At 46.2% G+C, this 18554-nt stretch overlaps 1 protein-coding gene across 4 annotated transcripts in view; it reads left to right on the plus strand.

Moving 5' to 3' along the window:
- The first annotated feature begins 364 nt into the window (after window positions 1-364).
- SCTR (secretin receptor) overlaps window positions 365-18554 on the plus strand; it is a 78221-nt gene continuing 60031 nt past the window's right edge. Inside the window, exon 1 of one of the 4 annotated variants that reach the window (XM_040474853.1) lies at window positions 365-662. In XM_040474853.1, coding sequence (XP_040330787.1) covers window positions 603-662 — 60 coding nt within the window. In that variant the 5' untranslated portion in view covers window positions 365-602. The remainder of the gene's footprint in view (window positions 663-18554) is intronic. The other 3 variants (XM_040474852.1, XM_040474855.1, XM_040474854.1) reach the window with 3 other exon arrangements.

Raw genomic sequence — 18554 nt, forward strand, 5'->3', positions numbered from 1 at the left:
AAGTGCCAAGTAGCTGACCCACCCAGTAGATGCAAAGGCATTCACGGAGCACCCACTGTGCTATAACCCACAGAGCACAGGCACAACCTTCTTGTACCCCTAAGGTGGGTCTCGTTAGCCCTGAGACTCAACGAGGTAGCAGCAAGGTTGCGGCAGGGCTGCCCCAGAACTTCGAGAACTTCGAGAATGCTCTTTCCGGACTCGGGGGTGCTGCAGCGTGGAAGGCTAAGCCAGCATGCCCTCCCCCGGTCTCCTCCGCCCCCGGGGCGGCGCCCGCGCGCCCCGGCGCCCCCCCCCGCCCCCTCCCGCCTCCTCCCCAGCAGGCCCGCGCGCCGGCTCCCTGCCAGTAGCGCCAGGGTGGAGGAGCGCGGGCGGGCGGCGCGGCGTCCTTATCAATGGGCTGGGCGGCTTAGCGCGCTGCCACCTCTTCCGAGGAGAAGCAGTCCCGGGGCTCGCCGCGGCTTAGGTGGCCCTGCCATGGCTCCTCCGGCCGCGGCTGCCGGCCGGGGCGCGGGACCCTGCGGAGGACGCTGAGCCCCCGGGCCGGGGGTGCGCACAGGTGCGCGGCCGTCGAGGCGCCCACGGGGAGAGCGCGGGGCACCATGCGTCCCCGCCCGCTGCTGTTGCCGTTGCTGCTGCTGCTCGCCTGCGCTGAGCACACCGTGAGTACCGTGCCTCTCCGCGGATACCCTGCGTGGCGGGCGTGGAGGGGTCCGCAGATCTTCCTCGATGGAGTGGGAACTCTTAACACCCCGTCCCCAGCAAGGATCATCCCTGTCAGCTCCTCTCCCTATAGCCTTCTCTCCCAGGATAAAAACAGCAAATGAGTCGGGCAAAGGCAGCTGTAAGATAAACCCCCTCGGCCCCCCAAGCCACCCCTTCCTCCAGGCTGCACTTCGACGGAAACTCTGGAGGCGCCCCTGGCAGCGCCTAATGTGTTCTGGGCACCCTCCATCCATAGTTCATTGGAACCTTACAATCGGCTGATATTGTCACCCTCGCTTTAGGGTCTAGGAAACCGAGGCTCTCGGCGGCCAAAAATCTTGCCCCAGGAAAAGGCGATTGGAACCCACATCCGTCTGCCCCAAAGCCTTGACATTTACACACACACACACACACACACACACACACACACACGCACACGCACACGCACACGCACACCGGACTGCAGAAGGGAAAAACCTCAAAAAGCTGTGGCTGGAGCTTCCGGCTCTGTGGTGGGAGCATTCGCAGCTCCCTCCCTCTCCTGTGGGATTTGGCTCCCTAAAGTCTGCACGTCTGGGGAGTTCTGGGAGTAGCAGTCTCCGCAAACCCGGTCCAGGGAGGAGCTGGAAAAGAAAAGAGAAAGGCAGAGTGGGTGGCTTGTTTTCCTTTCCCACAGAAACTCCTGGGAATCCGGGGTCTCTCGCACTGGGATTTGTGAATGAGAGAGTGGCTGTACTCAGACAGGCTGGATGGAAGGAATAGGGAGGGGGTGCAGATTCCAGAACCACTTCTTCCTCCCAGCATTGCCAACTGGCCCTCAAGGCCTCTGTGCCAAGAAACTCCCCAGGAAAAGTGCTTGGGGACCCAATTCTGAGTCTCCAGTCTGTGTCCTGGGCAAGTCCTTCCTGGTATCCAACGACCTTGCCTTCTGTAGTCCTCTCCTGTTTGACTATAAGAAAAACCTTTGCTTCCAAAGCTGATGGGAGTGTTGATGCTCAGGAGATGCCCCCATCTTTCTGGCAGCTCTGTGACATTCCAGCAGCAGTAAGTTTGGAAGGGTGGAATTTGGGACTTTCGTTCCCCTCTCCCGTGTAACCGCGGAGCCTCTTCTCATCAGTGGCAGTGCTGGTACTGGAATATGCTAGAACAACAGTACCCACTCATTAATCTGAATTCCCAGTTTGAGGAAATGCCACCTGGGACACTGGGGACAATTCAAAGCCTCTAGGTATGTTGTTATAAAGAGCCCAGGGATGGGAGAGGCAACAGCTTCCTCCTTGTGACCTTTCCCACCTCCTTCTTAAGTATTTGCAGTAACCCTGAGGTTGTCAGAAGAAATCAACAGGTGTCTGGGCTTCAGGACCGAGGGTTAACTTTTTCATCTCAAAGGGACCCCTAGGGTGTGTCAAGAATAAGCGGTGGGGGAAATGAGTCTTCAGTGTGCCTTGGAAGGCTGCTTCCTTATGCTCTGGTCCGATTCCCTTATGGGACAGTTGAGCAAACTGAGACCCACAGAGAAAAGAGACCTGCCCCAAATCTGCAAGTTAGTGGTGGAGCTGGGACTAGAACCCAGATCTCTTGATTGTCACTCATCCAGGGCCCTCTCCCTTATGTCGTCTTAAATGTCCTTTTCATACACTCATGTACCGCCTTGTATTATTATAAGATGGTTTCCTGTGTGCAAGTCTTGGTCCTCCGGGTGTTTTCTGGGCTTATCCAGACCTGAGGTCTCATACTTCTTGGCAAGAACTCCTTTAATAAATAAGAATGGAGCTGACCTACTTTGGTTGGAGTATTTCCCAGGCTTTGAAACCCTGCTTACCTTCTGTTTTTTTTTTTTTTTTTTTTTTTTACTCTGAGTGGTCAGACATTTGATTTAGACATTTAAGGGCATTCAAACAATTTTTTTTATTCATTTGCCCCTCCCCCTTGAGGGAGATCATAGGCCTCTTCCTAATGGGCATTATTAGGCCAAATTGTTGATTGTCACTCCCCACCCCAGTCCCTCGCCTTGCCATACAGGGAGGTGTCAGGGGGATCCCTTGCAAATAGAAACCAGAAAGTGATGATGGTTGAAGGGACCAGTGTTCTGAGACCTCCATAGGACATGTGGGCCACACTCATCTTTGCTATCCCAGGCCCCGTGTATCTCATGAGGGCTTTTACCCGGAATGATATTGTCGTTATTTACTAGTGCATCTGTCCTCCTCCCCAGTACACACACCCGGAGATTTCGTTCTATTCACTCTCTGTCCCTAGAGCCACCCCAGTGTAAGGAGGAGCCCAACGAGTCTGTGTTGGTTGAGTGAATGGGTGAATGAATGAAGGAGTGAACGAATGAAACAGTGATACCCAAAAGGAGTGTCGTAAGCTGTGGCGCTTTCATATTAGCAGCGAGTAAGAAACAATGACGCCCTGAGGACAATTGTTGCTTGCAAAATTGTGCATAAGCGTGTCAAGCAAATAAAAAATAGTCATTCAAGGTCCGGTTTTTTAATCCGTGGCATCTGGCAAGCTGCCAACTTGATAACCTTAGTGAGTTAAAATCAAGCGAGGTTTCTTGACACCCCTAATCCCGGATACTAAAGCTGAGTTTTCGGCGAGGGGTACCAGGAAGGGGGCTATGCCCTCCCTCAGCATGGAGGAAGCGATAGGGTGGGAATAATGGAGACACGAGGGAGAGCGGGGAGCCCCCCAATTCTTTGTTGTGGGGGACTGGCCTATGCCTCGTATGCTGTCTCGCACCATCCCTGGCCTTTACCCACTAGAAGCCAGGAGCATCTCCAAGTTGTGCCAACAGAAAAATCTTTCCAGACACTGCCCAGTGTCCCCTGGGAGTCTGAGAGGGCAGAACTGCCTGCGGTCGAGAACCACTGCCTTGAAGGTTGTCCTGTTTCCGGGGAAACGCGTTAGCGGAACTACCAACAGGTGTTCATCGCGTGTTGGATTCGGGGCAGTGGGTTTGGTGACAGGGAACGTGGGCCGAAGACAGAACAGGTGTACCTGATGAAAACCCACTTCCCGACAAGCCTCGCACCGAGACTGGACTCGATCTTCTCCAGCCTCCCTCCCACTCTCCCTCCTGTCTCCATCCCGTCTCAGTTGATGGCTCAGAAACAGAAGTTGTGGCACACGGCGTTCCTGCATCCACAGGCTGACAAGCTCTGTGGCAAGCTGGGGAGCAGACTTGTAGGAAGGCCTGCAAGGGTCCTGAGGGCTCTGGCTATTGATAACTCCTCAGAGGAGGGTCCCTGGGGTTTTTTATGTACCTGAAAAATCACTTTCTCATTTTCTGGGGAAATATTTGTGGATTTCTTTTGAAATCTTTACTATCTCTAAAATTAACGTGAATGACGATGGTGATAACGGCTTGCCTTTTTTGAGCACGTACGTCACACCGGATACTCAGCCAAGTCCTCGCCAGCACGATCCAACGTCATTCCCACATCAACAATTGGAGCCTTTGGGGCCCCCGGGTGTCTCGGTCGGTCGATCGTTGGACTCTTGTGTTCAGCTCAGGTCATGATCTCATGGTTCGTGCATCGGCGCCCCACATCTGGCTCTGTGCTGACCCTATGGAGCCTGCTTGGGATTTTCTCTCTCTCCCTGCCCTTCTCCTGTTCATGCTCTTGTGCGTTCTCTCTCTCTCTCCAAATAAACTTAAAAAAAAATAACGATCATAACCTTCATTGTGCAGAGGCAGAAACAGGCTCAGAAAGAGGTGAAGCCATTTGTCAGGGTCGCCCAGTCAAACGTGATGTGAGGACCCAGCCCAGGGATTCCTAACCAGCACAGGCATCTGGTCCCAGAAAGAGGCCTGCACTGGTTTCTGGTGCCCAAGGGGCTGTCATAAAATTCTCTCCCAAGCCTATAAATGACTTTAATTCCAGTTTTATCTAATTGTGTTATAAAACATAAAACAAATATTGAATTACACACGGCATTTTATTCAGGCGGGTAGAGATGAGCTTGGGGTCACAAAACCAATCAAACAGGAGGTACACTTCTCAAACTGGTTAGGGGGGTTCCTTCAAGAGATTGCATACAAGAAGGGGAGGGGCAGAGAAAGAGAGAGAATCCCAAGCAGGCCCCCCAGTGCCAGCGAGAGCCCGAGGCTGAGCTTAAACCTAGAGATCATGACCTGAGCCGAAACCAAAAGTCAGCTGCTTAGCTGAGCCATCCAGGCACCCCTAGGAGGCTCCTTCTCTTAGCTTTGACATCACCTTTCTGCATTCCCATGGAGCCCATCTCCCTCCACCCTGTCCCCCAAATCTCTGGCCTATGACTTCCTTCATGCCATGGGAGGGCTCAGCTCTTTTCCTGGCACCCCTCGCTGACAGATCAGACTTCGTAACCAGCGTGAGAGTTCCCCGCCACAGTGGGACCCCCAATGTCCCTGATTTGCTCCTTGCTTCCCTGCCCTTAGCAAGCTGAGGTTCCTCACCACTGACCTTCACTGGGGCATTGGGACAGCCTGCAGCCCGAGGTAAAACCCACAACACTCAGATCCTATCGACTTGCTTACATTATAAACAGAGGGCTGCTGAGCATTCATGTGGACTCCAGAAAATAATAATATCCTGGTGCCCAGCCTCAGTATTCTGTGTCTGACCAATTCCAGAGGGCATTTGGGGAAGGGACACTCCTGCTTGGCCATGTCCTGCAATCCCAGCCCACTATACTGCCAGGGCTCCCAAGGTTTCCAATCTTCTCCAGAATCCCCACATGTCCAACATCAGTCCCTCCTCTGTGGGCTCTCCATGATGTCCATGGCTCATCTCATGTTCCTGACGTTACCAACCTCTTTCATTTTCAATGGACAGTCTTGCTTCCTATTTCCTGAAAGTCAGAGAATGAACTTACTCTGACCAACATCTTGCCCTCGTAGACGTGCCTAATTGTCTGCCACTCCCCACCCCTGCCCCATCCCCTTCCCTCCCATCTGTCTCAGTCGTCTTGGGCTGCCATAACAAATTACCACAGATTGGGTGGCTCAACCAACAGAAATTTATTTTCTCATGGTTCTGGAGCTGGATGTCCCAGATGAAGGGCTGGTAGGGCTGGGTTCTGGTGAGACCTGTCTTCCTGCTCTATCCTCATCTGAGTGGGTACAGAGAGACAGAGTAAGATCTCTGGTTTCTCTTCTTATAAGGACACTAATCCTATCAGATCAGGGTTTCACTGTTATGACCTTAACCTTAATTACCTCCCTATAGGCTCTATCTGCAAATATAGCCACAATGAGGGATGGGGTTTCAACATCTGAATTTGGGGAGGACGCATTCGGTCCATAGCACCATCCGAGTGGAAAAGAGGCTCTCCTGCTGCCTGTGTGGCCAGTCCCTGCCCCTATGTTCCCAATCCTCCCACCCCAATCTATGGGGACCCCAATCCATCCTGAGATTACACAGTGAAGTCACTGTGCCCAGTCTTTACCGTCTTCCTCTTACCTGGCTGTCCCCATCAGCTGGTCAACTTGCCATGGTCTGTCCACCTGGGAAAGAGCCCTCCCTCTGCACTCTGGGCCTTCTAGCCACAGGTCCACTTCTGCCCCCTGATGGCCAGTTACTTGGAAGAAGCATTCATGATGCCTCCCCTTCCACTGATTTCTCAGCCCACTGTAGCCTGCTTGTCCATCCCTCCCCCCCCTCCCCCCAACTGACATCAGTCTCTTCATTTTGTGTGGCCTTCATTTTGCTGTCTTCACTACACGCTTTTCGGCCCTGGTCCTACCTAGGGTGACTGCATGATTTAGGAGAGAGAAGGAAGGTTGTAAATAATGATGTTGAGACAGCAGGCATACACCCAAGTGTCCTGGGCAAAGTGGGCATGGGACCCTGGCCTCTCAGAGGCCTCTGGTGTGGGAACCTCCCTCCTCTCCACTCGCCTTTCTGCTCTTCACAGGCTCCTGGTCCCCATCCTGGGCCCCTTGCTGCCACTTTTGGTCCCCTATGACCTGGCCGCTGCCTTCACTGTGTCCTTTAGCTGTCAGCCTCTCTGGACCCTCTTGGACCATGAACTTCAAGAGCAGGAACTGTGTCCCATTCACCTTTGCGTCTCCAGTGATGAATCAATTGCTGTCCATAAAGTAGGTGCCCAGTGAATATTTGATGAAATTTTGCATTTTGAACTGGTTGTACGATAATAAGTTTCCTCTTCTTAGTTCTCATTGTATAAACTCGACTAGTATCGTATCTCATTTTACTTGAAAACATTGAAAAAAATTCTTTCCAGTCTCAAGTTGGCAGGCAAGTAACTGTATTGTAAAGTGTGTACGCAAAGTGATGTTGAGTTTCTTCACCTTCTTCAGAATTCTACAGAGTTTTAGTTTATCTCCTCCCACATTTTACCTTTTCAGATTCAAGAGTCCAGAGTTAAACTAACAGAACTCTCGCTTGATGTCTTTCCTCCCTTATTTTGCTTAGTTATTCTCTCTCTCTGCAGACTGGATTTTTCTCTCGCTTTCTGAAGGATAGAATATGGTTGCCCCATAATTTTCAAGATTACATGCTTTAGGAGTGGGAAAGGTTGACCTTGATCCCCCTCCCTATACCAAATATCCAAGAGAGGAAAGTGCATTGTCCCAAACTGGGTTAAATTTCCTCTAATTGTCTGATCATTGAGATGGGACCTCACAGCATATCTCAGGATGAAGAGATCTTCCCAGGGAGGAGTTGTTGGCTAATAGGTTGAGCAGACACCTCAAAATATGTCTACCATCCGAGCAAATCCCCCTAAGAAATGGACAGTGGAAACTCCTCACAATCATCAAGCGACAGGTATGAACTTATACTGTAGTGGGCCAGCCATGATTAACTACTAAGTGACATTCAAAGAGTGATACTTACATAGAGACATTGCTAGGTACATGGTCTTAGAACGTTTACAATGCAAGTGACTTTCTAAAAAGAAATTACTGTAGGTTATACCCGACGAAGCCGAAACTGAATCTAAAATATGAGATACAGGGGAGCCTGGCTGGCTCAGTTGGTAGCACATGTGGCCTTTGATCTCAAGGTCATTAGTTTAAGCCCCACATTGGGAAGCTAGTTTTAAAAAATTAAAAATAGGGGCACCTGGGTGGCTTCATCGGTTAAGCATCTGACTTCAGCTCAGGTCGTGATCTTGAGGTTCATGAGTTCAAGCCCCATGTCAGGTTCTGTGCTGACAGCTCAGAGCCTGGAGCCTGCTTCCGATTCTGTGTCTCCCTCTCTCTCTGCCCCTCTCCCGCTCACTCTCTGTCTTTCTCTGTCTCTCAAAAAACAAATAAACGTTAAACATTTTTTCAATTTTATTTTTTATTTTTTTTTTTAAAATTTTTTTTTCAACGTTTATTTATTTTGGGGACAGAGAGAGACAGAGCATGAACGGGGGAGGGGCAGAGAGAGAGGGAGACACAGAATCGGAAACAGGCTCCAGGCTCTGAGCCATCAGCCCAGAGCCCGACGCGGGGCTTGAACTCACGGAGCGCGAGATCGTGACCTGGCTGAAGTCGGACGCTTAACCGACTGCGCCACCCAGGCGCCCCTCAATTTTATTTTTTAAACTTACATCCAAATTAGTTAGCATATAGTGCAACAATGATTTCAGAAGTAGATTCCTTACTGCCCCTTACCCATTTAGCCCATCCAGTAACCCCTCCCACAATCCCTCCAGTAACCCTCTGTTTGTTCTCTATATTTAAGAATCTTTTATGTTTTGTCCGCCTCCCTGTTTTTATATTATTTTTGCTTCCCTTCCCTTATGTTCGTTTGTGCTGTGTCATAAAGTCCTCATATGAATGAAGTCATAGGATATTTGTCTTTCTCAGACTGACTAATTTCACTTAGCATAATACCCTCCAGTTCCATACACGTCGTTGCAAATGGCAAGATTTCATTCGTTTTGATTGCCGACTAATATTCCATTATATACATATATACCACATCGTCTTTATCCATTCATCCATCGATGGACATTTGGACTCTTTCAATACTTCGGCTATTGTTTATAGTGCTTCTATAAACATTGGGGTGCATGTGTCCCTTCGAAACAGCATACCTGTATCCCTTGGATAAATGCCTAGTAGTGCAATTGCTGGGTTGTAGGGTAGTTCTATTTTTAATTTTTTGAGGAACCTCTACACTGTTTTCCAGAGTGGCTGTACCAGTTCGCATTCCCACCAGCAATGCAAAAGAGAGCCTCTTTTTCTGCATCCTCGTCAACATCGGTTGTTGCCTGAGTCGTTAATGTGAGCCATTCTGACAGGTGTAAGGTGGTGTCTCATTGTGGTTTTGATGTGTATTTCCCTGATGATGAGTGATGTTGAGCATTTTTTCATGTGTCGATTGGCCATCTGGATGTCTTCTTTGGAGAAGTGTCTATTCATGTCTTTTGCCCGTTTATTCACTGGATTGTTCGTTTTTTGGGTGTGGAGTTTGATAAGTTCTTTATAGATATTGGATACTAACCCTTTATCTGATATGTCATTTGCAAATACCTTCTCCCATTCTGTCGGTTGCCTTTTAGTTTTGCTGATTGTTTCCTTCGCTGTGCAGAAGCTTTTTATTTTGATGAGCTCCCAATAGTTCATTTTTGCTTTTGTTTCCCTTGCCTCTGGAGACATGTTGAGTAAGAAGTTGCTGTGGCCAAGATCAAAGATGTTTTTGCCTGCTTCCTCTTAGAGGATTTTGATGGCTTCCTGTAAAAAATTTTTTTTAATTAAAAATAAAATAAAATAAAATAAATAAAGTAAAATAAAATATGGGATACAAAAAAGTGGAGTTTACAAAGGACAGCAATGGGCAGATCAGTTCCACAGTTCTGAAAAAGAGAGGATTTAGTCTGGAAAGTCTAAGGACTCCCTGAAGTCAGTTCCAAAGAGGTTCATAGACAATATTCCACAGAGCTGCTCTATTCAGAACCTTGGAGTGCAACTATGCTATGTAATTGACAAGGTGAAGGCTTATGGATTTTGTGATCAACAAGAAAAAAGAAAGTTGACTTAAAATTCTAGGAAAAGACAAAGGTATATGAAACATTTTGCAGTCTAAATATTTAAAAAGCCAAAGTTTTGACATGATTGCGCCAATCTTTTTAAAACTCCACATGTAAAGATGGGCTGAACTCAAAGTCTGAAACTGAAGAGGAAAGTAATGTAATGTGTGTTTCTGTTTGGTTAATTAAAATAACAAAGGGGTGGCTGGGTGGCCCAGTAGATTAAGCCTCCCCTCCCAATCTTGTCTGGGTTTAGGTCAGGATCTCACCATTCCTGGGATTGAGCCCTCTCCTACCCTCCCCTTCACCACAGCATGGAGCCTGCTTGGGATTCTCTCTCTCTCTCTCTCTCTCTCTCTCTCTCTCTCTCAAAATAAATAAATACATTTAAAAAATAATAAAAATTTTAAAAAGTACAATTTGGTAAATTTTTTTTCTGATAATCTCTTACTGAATTTATAGGGAATACATATTTTTAAAGGTGCTTAGTTCTGAGGTGCTATTTGGTTTTTTAAAAGTGTTTATTTATTTTTGAGAGAGAGCATGAGCAGGGGACGGGCAGAGAGAGAAAGGGACAGAGGATCCGAAGTGGGCTCTGCGCTGACAGCAGTGAGCCTGATGCAGGGCTCAAACCCACAAACCTTGAGATCATGAACTAAGCCCAAGTGGGAGGCTTAATGGACCAAGCCACCCAGGTGCCCCCTGAGGTGCTGGGTTTTTAAAAAAAATTTTTTTTTAACGTTTATTTATTTTTGAGACAGAGAGAGACAGAGCATGAACGGGGGAGGGGCAGAGAGAGAGGGAGACACAGAATCCGAAACAGGCTCCAGGCTCTGAGCTGTCAGCACAGAGCCCGTCACGGGGCTCGAACTCACAGACCGTGAGATCATGACCTGAGCCGAAGTCGGCCGCTCAACTGACTGAGCCACCCAGGCGCCCCCTGAGGTGCTGTTTTTACTACCAAACAGCATCCCATTCTTGGCACCAACTATTTTGGTATTTTCTGCTCAAAACATTTCACTTATGACACTAAATACATGGGTTTTTTTTCCCCTCACATTGACAATCAATTCCCCAACTCTCCAGATACCAGCTGGGTGTTCTAAAATTCAATTCAGTTCTGACTCTAAGCACCTGGAATTAGCACAGACCCTACAGGTTGAGGACAGTCCACAAGATGGCTTCTACTTCAGACGCCAGTCCCAAGCCCGGGGCCAAGTGCCCTTCTGACCAACCAGCTGTACTTTGGGGGCTCCTGTGACCTCCTCCTTGGAATCGATCATTTGCTAGAAGGGCTCCCAGGACTCAGGAACGCACTTTACTTACCATTACTGGTTTATTATAAAAGATACAATGCAGGGACAGCCAAGTGGAAAAAATGCAGAAAGCAAGGAAGGGGACACGTGGAGCTCCCAGCATCTCCATGTATTCACCCACCAGGAAGCTCCAAACCCTGTTATATAGGGTATTTACAGGCTTAAAAAAAAATGTTTATTTATTCTTGAGAGAGAGAGAGAGAGCAAGAGAGAGAGAGAAAGAGAGCAAGCAGGGAAGGGGCAGAGAGAGAGGGAGACAGAGGATCCAAAGCAGGCTCCTCATGGTCAGCAGAGAGCCCCACGCAGGGTTCGAACTCACGAACTGTGAGATCATGACCTGAACTGAAGTCAGATGTTTAATCGACTGAGCCACCCAGGCGCCCCTACAGAGGAATCATAGGCATGATTGCTGAAATCACTGGCCGTTGGTGATTAACTCAATCTCTACCCTGTCTTTCATCTCCTGTGGCTAGAAGGGCAGCCGGAAGTGCCAGTCTCTAACCACCTGAAGTGGTTATCTCTGCTGAAGTTATCTGCGACCCCCTCCCCCCCAGCCACCGATCATCTCATCAGCATTTGCAAAGTCACTCATCACTTCGGAGATTTGCAGAGTCTTGGAAGCTCTTGTATTAGAAGAGTCAGACCAAATATTATAACAAAAGATGCTTCTCTCACCCCTACTGCTCCGGAAACTACAAGCGTTTTAGGAGCACTCCGCCAGGACCCAAGGATGAACACCAAATGTATATTTCTGTTTTATCACAATGTTACATGAGGACATCCAGTTTAAAATGGCAGATTATCCACAAGTGTTTATCTGCTCTTCCCTTGGGAGCATCCTTAAAATGATAGTAAAGGAATCACAAAGGTATAAGCCCACAAAGTCAAAGGGAACAAGATAAGACAACAATGAAGCAGAGATTTCAAGAAATCTTCAGGAATGAAACAATGGTAGCAGTCTGGGAAAAATAACAATCTACGTCCCTGCACCGGGTGGAGGGGGATTGATGACAAACTGTTTGATCGGTCCGCATCGCCCTGGAAAGTCTCCAAGTGTGGAGGAGAAACATAAATCCTGACTGGGGGGACCCTCTCAGCCTGATTATTATTATTATTTTTTTTATAGCAAAGGCCACAAACTGTTCAGGCCCACAGTGGTTCCAAGGACCTCTTTAGTGCCTCAAGTATAAATGTGGCATTGATCGCAGCACAGGGAATATAGCCAATGGTATTGTGACGGTGTGGTATGGGGACAGAGAGTGTCTACACTTGTGGCGACCATAGCAATAAGGTACGGGCTTGTGGAATCATTATATTGTGCACCTGAAACGAATGTAATAGTGTACGTCAACCATACTTCAATTACACACACACACATATATATATACCTACATATATATATGTAGGTACACACACACACACACACACACACACACACAGATACATACGTATGTATGTAGATATGGCATTGAGGAAGACCTCCAGTGTGAAAGCAAACAAACAGGAGAAGGGAACTTAGAGAAAATGTCGTCCATGCAGAGAGGAGGAAAAGATCACGTGACTACAATTAGTATCCTGATATGCAGTTCTTAACAAGGATGCCAGATTCAAGAAGAGGGAGTGTGGGAAAGAGGGTGCTGGAGAAATGGAATCACCAGAGAGTAAGAAAGGCTGCCTGGAAAGTAATTGTATGATGATGACAAAACATTTATTAGGAAACTCAACAGCACATCAGGGCGCCTGGGTGCCTCAGTCGGTTGAGCGGCCAACTCTTGATTTCTGCTCAGGTCATGATCCCAGGGTTGTGAGATGAAGCCCTGAGTCAGGTTCTGTGCTGAGTGTGGAGCCTGCTTAAGATTCTCTCTCTCTTTCTGTCTCTTTCTGTCCCTCTCCCCCACTCATGCTCTCTTTCTCTCTAAAATTAAAAAAAAAAAAAAGCGTATGACACAACGGTAGAAGAGTGGAGAAAGGTGAAAAGATTAGAGGGTCCATCCACGTTGCCCATTATTCAAATAATATAAGAGTTCTAAGAAGACAGAATAGAGAAGATGAAGGGAGGAAATAATAAAATAAGCCACATAACATTTAAAAAATTCCAACATGAGGGGCGCCTGGGTGGCTCAGTCGGCTAAGTGTCCGACTTCAGCTCAGGTCACGATCTCACGGTCCGTGAGTTCGAGCCCCGCGTCGGGCTCTGGGCTGATGGCTCAGAGTCTGGAGCCTGCTTCCGATTCTGTGTCTCCCTCTCTCTCTGCCCCTCCCGCGTTCATGCTCTGTCTCTCTCTGTCTCAAAAATAAATAAACGTTAAAAAAAATTTTTTTTAAATAAAAAAAATAAAAATAAAAAATTCCAACACGAAGAACACAAATCTTCAGATAGAAATGGCCCCTGAGTCTCTTAACCAATGAATTAAAAAAGGACCATTTCCTCAAAGAATTTAAAAGCGACTGAAAACAGGGGCGCCTGGGTGGCGCAGTCGGTTAAGCGTCCGACTTCAGCCAGGTCACGATCTCACGGTCCGTGAGTTCGAGCCCCGCGTCAGGCTCTGGGCTGATGGCTCAGAGCCTGGAGCCTGTTTCCCATTCTGTGTCTCCCTCTCTCTCTGCCCCTCCCCCGTTCATGCTCTGTCTCTCTCTGTCCCAAAAATAAATAAAACGTTGAAAAAAAAAATTAAAAAAAAAAAAGCGACTGAAAACAGAAAAATCCGAAATATTTCTACAGAGAAGAGAAAAGTCACATACAAAATGTTTGGGAGCACAGTTGGGTATCTTATCAATACAGGAAGAGAGAAGGAGAAATGCTTTCAAGATCTGGAACGAAATTTATTTTCAACCTAGAATTCTCTGCCCAAATTATTCATTTGATAATTAATCAAACTAAAAAAAGCTTCTTCACTCCTGCAAAGGTTTCAAAGTTTATCTCCTACTTACACTTTCTTAGGCGGCAACTTCTGCAAAACGAGGAAGTGAGGCAAGGAAAAAGATGTGGAATCTACGAAATCAAAGTCTAGCCAGAAAAGTTGGGGGGAGGGTACCCCAAGCCACAGCCAGGCATCAGGCCCAGGTTGGCACAAGAGGAACAAGGACCGGCAGAGAAGTCTCTGGAGGTAAGACAAGTACAACCTTTGATAGATGTCCCACGGAGCTGTTGGAGCACTTAAAAAAATTAGCCATATGTACATAGAACGCTAATCAAATGGAAAAACAAGGTAATAATTGACCTCAGGAAAAACAAAATGTACAAGAGACATAATCATTTTACATGGCTAGACTCAGCAGTGGACGGTACTTCAGAGTCAAAAGAAAACGTTATAAATACACACCATTCATTTCACTAAAAATTAAATCAGCAGAAGTATATGTAATATATGGGGGAAGAAGTATATGTAAGGAGATTTAAAAGCATCTACATCTTTGTCTTCCATAACAGAGTTTTGGATAATGTCTCAGATTAACAGACCAAGAAATAGTAGTATAAGAACATAATTTTAAAATATGGAGGGGCGCCTGGCTGTCTCTGTTCATGGAGCATGGTCTCAGGGTTATGGGTTTGAGCCCCACGTTGGGTGTAGAGATTACTTAAAAATAAAATCTTGAAAAAATCTGGAGATAAAAAGGAAAATAAACAGCTAAAAAGAGTTGAAAATGATTGCCTCCGGAAAGCAGGTAAAGGTTAGAGAAGGGAACTGCTGTTTTTCATGATAATTTCTTTGGCACTAATACAAGTAAAAGAGGAAAAAAAAAACCATGTACAAACACAAACTCAATTTTTTTACAACTGTTTAAAGGTACTTTTTAAGGACTAATAGTTCTGGTTTTGAGGAAAGTTTTAGCAATTCTCTAGTCTTCATTTGCTTTTTCTCCTGTGAATTTTGAGTAAAATTATATTTAATAAGTATACAGAAATATATGGATAAATATACTAATTTTCAGCTACTAATGGCTACTAATTTTCAGCTCCCCCCCCCCTGCTTTTCTGGGTTAATTTAGATGGTCAGGGGGCTTGTGTCCCATTTATTCTCCCTCTGATGCCTCTACCAGCTGGTTCCTCCATTGAACACACTCTTCTCAGCCACTCCCAGACCTCCAAAGGGCCCCTTTTCTTCTCTACTGGTCACCATCAGGGGCCATGGGCTCAGTCCTTTCAGCAGAATGCTTTCGCTGTCTTTAGCGGGCATGCCACCACAACCCAAAATTATTTTGGCTTATTAAGTTTTATTGGAAGGATCGAGGGTTAAAGAAATGTGGAATGAGCCACTTCACACCCATCAGGGTGACTGTTATGAAAACAAAACACAAATAGGGGCGCCTGGCCAACTCAGTCAGTAGAGCATGCAACTCTTGATCTCGGGGTCCTGCGTTCGAGCCCCACATTGGGGGTAGAGCCTACTTCAAAAAAAAAATACAGTGGATAAAAAAAACAAAACAAAACAAGGGTTGATGAGGATATAGAGAAAATGGAACCCCTGTGCTTTGCTAGTGGGAATGCAAAACAGTGCAGCTACTATGGAAACCATTTGGTGGCTCCTAAAAAAGTAAACATAGAATTACCATATGATTCAGCAATTCTGTCTCTGGGGATACACTCAAAAGAATCAAAAGCAGTGATTCAAAGAGATATTTGCACACCCATGTTCATAGCAGCATTATTTATAATAGCTAAGTGGTCATAGCAACCCAAACACCATCCATCAACAGATGAATGGAAGAACAAAATGTAGTGTCTATACACAACGGAATATCATTCCGCTAAAAGGGAATGAAATTCCAATAGATTCTACAATGTGGATGAGCCTTGAAAACATAAGTGAAATAAGCCAGGTAGGAAAGAACAAATATGTGATTCTACTTACGTGAAATACCTACAATAGGCAAATTTGCAGAGTCAGAAAGTAGACTAGAAGTCACCAGAGGCTAGGGAAGGAAGGAAATGGGTAGTTACTGTTCAATGGGTATGGAGTTTCTTTTGCAATGCTGAAAAAATTCTGGAAATGGATAGTGATGATGGTTGCACACCATTGTAAAGTACATTATAAATGTACTTAATGCCACTGACTTGTACACTTAAACATGGTTAAAGTAGTAAATTTCATGCTATGTATATATCACTACAATTAAAAAAAAAGGGTCAGTCGGTTAAGTGTTCAGGTCTTTTTTTAAAAAATATATTTAATGTTTGTTTATTTTTGAAAGAGAGAGAGAGAGAGAGCAGGGTAAGGGCAGAGAGAAGGGGACAGAGGATCTGAAGCAGGCTCTGTGCTGACAGAGATCTCAACACGGGGCTGGAACTCATGAAGCATGAGATCATGACCTGAGCTGAAGTCGAACTCTTAACCAACTGAGCCACCCAGGTTCCCCCATTAAACATCCAGGTCTTGATCTCAGTGTCATGAGTTCAAGCCCCACGTTGGGCTCTGCAATGGGCATGAAGCTTACCTTAAAAAAAAAAAACACAAATATATATATGTGTATGTGTATATATATATATATATATGTATATATATATAAAGTTAAACTGTCTTCTGATTATTATTCTTAAAAAAATTTTGTTTAACTTTATTCATTTTTGAAAGACAGAGACAGACAGAGCATGAGCAGGGGAGGAACAGAGAGAGAGGGAGACATAGAATCCGAAGCAGGCTCCAGGCTCTGAGCGGTCAGCACAGAGCCCGATGCGGGGGGGCTCGAACTCACCAACTGCGAGATCATGACCTGAGCCGAAGTCAAACGCTCAACCGGCTGAGCCACCCAGGTGCCCCGTGAGTATTATTCTTTCTATAGTCCAGGGTAAAACTGCCAAGGAAGTTGAACTTTTCTTGGAGAGATGTTCCCAGGATAGATGTTCTGTCATTTCTAACCTTGCTCCATTGCTCTCAAGAGTCCACTCTGTGGGAGTACTCCTTTCTTTAACCCCCAAATGGGTGCAAATCGCCACCCATTTGGTAGAAACTTCAACTCCCTAAATCATGCACCTTGGTGCTGCCTCAGAATCTCTTTCCTACCGTGTGCCATGCATAACAGTCCCCAAAAAGCTCAGGGATATTCAGCAATAAGGCTTTATTTCTCTCATGGTGTTCGCAAGTCAACTAGGGTTTGATTGATCCAGGCTGGGCTCAGCTGGCTTGGCTCCAGTCCCTGGGTTGGGTACAGGTCTGCTGCACGACCTGCAAGATACCCCAGGTGGCAGAAATGCAAGAGAGCAAGCACAGCTGTGCAAACATATTTTGAGCCTCTCTTCCTATCAGATCTATCTAATATACCAGTGACCAGTCACATGGCTAGGCCCAAGGAAGGCAGTATACTCCACCCACCTTGAACTCATATGTATAAACTCCTATATGGAATTGGGACTGATAATTCTGACTACGATATGCCTCTTTCCCTGTCCTTGGCAGTAAATCTCCTAAGTCTGTTACGAGTTACTCTGTCAATGTTAACACCGAAAGGATGCTATGAAGTGTGGAAATTCACAAGTGCAGTCCACCATGGGTTTTGTCCTCTGAATCTGGCAACATAGTCAAGCCTGAAGCATTGCCCTCATCCCCACGATTGAATATGGCTCATCACCGTATCCACGCATGAAAGGGGGAAGCATGTCCCTTTCCTTTTATGGGCACGAGATTGTGCTTGCACATGTGACTTTTGCTCTACTCCATTGCTAGAACCTAGTCATGTGGGTGCACTTTAGTTGCAGGGAAGCTGGAAACTCTAGTCTCCAGATGGGCAACCATATGCCCAGTTAAATTCTGATTGCAGCAGAGGAAGAGTAATTATTAAAGAGACAAAGATCAGTCTCTGCCAGAGAGGTTGCAACTGGAGGTAGGAATGGGAACAGAGCCACGGAATTAAGTATCTATCTACCTTCCTCTATATATTTACATATTTTTAAAAGTGTATTTATTTTGAGAGAGAGAGGGGGGCAGAGAGAGAGAGAGAGAGAGAGAGAGAGAATCCTAAGCAGGCTCTGTCCTGTCAGCACAGAGCCCCGATGTGGGGCTTGATCCCACAAACCTTGAGATCATGACCTGAGCCAAAACGAGGAGTTAGATGCTTAACCGACTGAGCCACCCAGGGGCCCCTACAATGTAAACTTCTGCCTCTGAGAGAATTGTAGACGGTAAGAAATAATGCGGAAAGATCCCCGCATAGCCTTTTGTCAGTTTCTCCCATTGATAAAATCTTTCAAAACTATATAGTACAACATTACATTGATGCAGTAAAGATACAGAATATTTTTGTTACCCCAAGAATCTTTCATGGTGCTCTGTTACAGTCACAGCCACTTCCTTCCCACTCCTGTCCCTTCGTTAATTCCTGACCACTAATTTGCTCTCTCTTTCTATAATTTTGTCATGTCAAGAGTTCATACAAATAGAATCATATGGTATGTAACCTTTTAGGATTGGCTTTTTTCACTCAGCATACTTCTCTGAAGATTCATCTCCTTTTTATTTTTTTAAGTGTTTATTTATTTATTTGTTTTTGAGAGAGAGAGAGAGAGCGAGCACAGGAGAGGGGCAGAGAAAGAGGGAAACAGGAGACAGAATCTCAAGCAGT

Source organism: Herpailurus yagouaroundi, unplaced genomic scaffold (genome assembly GCF_014898765.1).
Source record: "Herpailurus yagouaroundi ecotype Mexico unplaced genomic scaffold, PumYag 140, whole genome shotgun sequence".
Classification (NCBI taxonomy): Eukaryota; Metazoa; Chordata; class Mammalia; order Carnivora; family Felidae; genus Herpailurus; species Herpailurus yagouaroundi.